Below are 3,406 nucleotides of genomic sequence, written 5' to 3' on the forward strand. Positions count from 1 at the left end.
AATTCTGGAAAATATGATTTATTAAAATAAAAATGCCAACGATTGTAAATTTACCATATTAACAACATAAAAGACCAATAATCACAAATGACAAAATAACAGGGTATTACCAACAGGAAAGCAACAATAAACCTCTACCTCACTTCATATGAAGCATAGGCATTGCAATGAAGCCATTTTTATCAGGATAGAGGACACATTTATTTTGGATGTATGCCAGTCTGCTTACACCAAGATTGTCATGCATCTGCCAGACCTTGTAACACCCTATAAATGAAGACATGCAGGGATATGAAAAGTATGACTCCTGATGTTTGAAATTTTGATGCAGTACAAATATCTGTTCTTCCACCTTAACTATATTTTTAACAAGAGCAATTGCATCTCCGACCTGTATGCAGTTATCTCCTTCCTGTGTGGATAATGTAAATTTATATGTAGTGACTTTTTTGTATTGTTCAGCTAAGCTAAACTGAGGAGGCAATGGGCCATCAAAATGGGGGCTATGTAAAGTGCACTCTTTGAATGGGACTGGGATGTGCACACATGGGATTTCAGATATTCTTTTTACTACCTGCTGCTAGGCTTGCCACGATAGACGGTGTTGACGGTGTTACCGGTTTTAAGACGCAATACCGGTGACATCGCTTTTCCACCGTGACACCGTCCCCACATTTTTTTTTTAAGTTTTTTTTTTTTTTTATGAGATATTTGAATTAAATGGAAAATATAATTGTAAATAATTTACTTAAGACGAGAGCATGCACTATAATTAAAAACTGAACATAGCTACAATGCGTCATCTTTCATTTATCACGTGAGGAGAACGAGAGGAGTCGAATTTACAGAAAAAGAATGGCGGACGATTTAGTGTCGAAACGCAACGCAAAAGCGCCTGTTTGGCAATATTTTGGGTTCAAACCAAATGCAAAAAAGGAACCTGAAAATGTTAATGAGGCTATCTGCAAACTTTGCCTGACAAAGGTGGCAGCATCTGGAGGAAACACAACTAATTTATACACGCACCTTCAAGCGCACCACAAGAGTGAGGCTGCCAAAATGGGCAATGCAGTAAAAAATCGACCGCAGAAGCCAGACGAACAGGTGCAGCCATCAATTAGTGATGCATTTAAGCGATGCACAAAATATAAGAGGGACAGTGTGAGGTGGAACAAATGCACTGATGCAGTGACCAAGTATCTCTGCAAAGAAATGGTGTCTTTCAACACAGTTGAAAAACAGTCTTTCAAAGACCTCGTAACCACACTCGACAGCCAGTACGAATTGCCTGGACGTACATATTTCTCAAAAACAGCTGTTCCACGTGCCTACAACCGTCTCCGTGGTGAGCTGCAACAAGCCATTTCCACCACAGTCGAGTATTTTTCACTTACAACAGATATGTGGTCGAGTACAAAAATGACACCGTACATGTCGCTAACTTTCCATTTCATTGACGCAGAATGGACACTGGTGTCAAAATGCCTCCAAACAAGTTTTTTGCCACAGGACCACACTGCTGCTAACTTGGCTGATGCTTTGGATGAGGCTCTGCATGACTGGGGATTAAAAGAGGATAATGTGTCTTGTGTCACGACTGACAGTGGAAGCAACATTAAAGCGGCTGTTCGTAATTTAGGCTGGCCCTGGTTAAGCTGCTTTGGGCACAACCTGAACTTAGCTGTGTCCAACACTATTGAGAAGACGGAGAAAGCCCGTACGGACCGTGCCCTTTCTGTTTGTCGCACAATAAACGGCATGTTCTCTCACAGCTGGAAAAGGAGAAGGGAGCTGCAGAAAGCCCAAGTCCACCTTGGCCTCCCAGAGCACTCGCTCATCACGGTAAGTTTACTCTTAGTTCTTAAAAAAAGTAGGCTATTTAGTATAGTAAATAAAATATTATAAAACGTATTGTAAATAAAATCAAATAAATTAAAGATTATAATTAAACTGCTTTAAACCGTTATCCTTTGCAGAACAGCTTAAGTGAAAGTTTGAGATTTTTTCGTGCACTTTTTCGGAAATTCCGGGTTTCATACCACATCTTATGTTTTTTTTTTTATTATCATTGATGGTAATAATAATAATAATAACAATAATAATAATAATGGATTTATTTTCTCCTTGAGGACTGTGCAACTCGCTGGGGCTCTAAGCAAAAAATGATTGATAGGATGCTAGAACAGAGGACGGCCATCAATCGAGTTCTTGCTGAAGATCGTAAAGTCAATGTGAGCATCACATGGCAAGATGAGGATGTGTTGCAATCGCTGAACAAAGCGTTAAAGCCAGTAAGTGAGTTTACCGACATTCTGTCTGGAGAGAATTACGTGACCGCGTCATCTCTTCTCCCTGTGCTGCGTCTCATTAAAGAGGACACGTTGGCCCCATCGGATGATGACAGCCAACTGACAGCCAACCTTAAAGCCGGCATCGTGTCTATTTTAGACGAGAAATATAAAGCTCTGCCAGAAGCAAGCCAGCAGCTTATGCGCAAGACAACATTCCTGGACCCGCGCTACAAAGGTGACTATGACTCGAATGTCGAAGAGATCAAGAAGATGATAGAGGAAGAAGCGGTCATCCTCGGTAGGAAAGCGCAGTCAGTGCACTCCATGAGAGAAGAGGGAGAACAAAATGAGGAAGCCGACATCGTGGTCGACCCACAGCCCAAAAGAAAAAAAACGTTGGCCAGTTTATTAAAAAGAAAATCAGACACTGTGACAGTAAATTTGACTATTCCAGAAATGGTGGTGTCGGAAATCTCCACCTATGCTCAGGAATCCCCCATTCACGCAGAGCAGGATCCTCTGGCCTGGTGGAAAGAGAACCAAAGTAGGTTCCCCCTGTTGGCAAAGGTAGCCAAAAAGTATCTTTGCGTGTGCGCAACAAGCTGCGCATCCGAGAGAGTGTTCAGCACGATGGGGAACATAGTGAGCCCCACAAGATCCCATCTTAAGCCAGAGATGGTCAACATGTTGGGTTTCCTGGCAAAGAACATGTAGACTGCACTGTTAATAAATAACAATTTATAGTGGTTTTTTTTTGTTTTTTTTTTGGTTTTTTTAAGACTGTTGACTTGTCATTTTTGTAGCCTAATGTCATTTTGGAAGTTTTTCTTTTATATTCGTTTCTTGTTCATTCGTTTAATCTTATTTAAACGTTTTGCAATTTATTTATTTATCTTTCTATTTTATTTTCTTATTCATTTTAAAAACATTCTAACATAGGCTACGAAATAAACGTTCTATGGTGTTATTTGTTTGGTTCCAATTTCTACAGTTTTTTCAGCCTGTAGCATTGTTGTTGTTTTTTTTTCGTTATGTTAATAAAAGTTATGTTTAATATCAGTGTTTTTTTTTTTGTTTGTTTTTTGTAGTTTCGTTGTTGTCCATTCAAACAATTG

The 3,406-nt window shown here is 39.7% G+C and overlaps 1 protein-coding gene across 1 annotated transcript; it reads left to right on the plus strand.

Moving 5' to 3' along the window:
* Positions 1 to 855: 855 nt before the first annotated feature.
* On the plus strand, positions 856 to 3,005 carry LOC311082067 (E3 SUMO-protein ligase ZBED1-like; the record flags this gene model as incomplete). The annotated part of the gene is made up of 2 exons (XM_084112811.1): positions 856 to 1,842; positions 2,130 to 3,005. The coding sequence occupies 2 exons, from the start codon at positions 856 to 858 to the stop codon at positions 3,003 to 3,005; spliced, it is 1,863 nt and encodes a 620-aa protein (XP_083968937.1).
* Positions 3,006 to 3,406: the final 401 nt, after the last annotated feature.

Source organism: Abramis brama (assembly GCF_963993115.1).
Source record: "Abramis brama genome assembly, chromosome: 4".
NCBI classification, from domain to species: Eukaryota; Metazoa; Chordata; class Actinopteri; order Cypriniformes; family Leuciscidae; genus Abramis; species Abramis brama.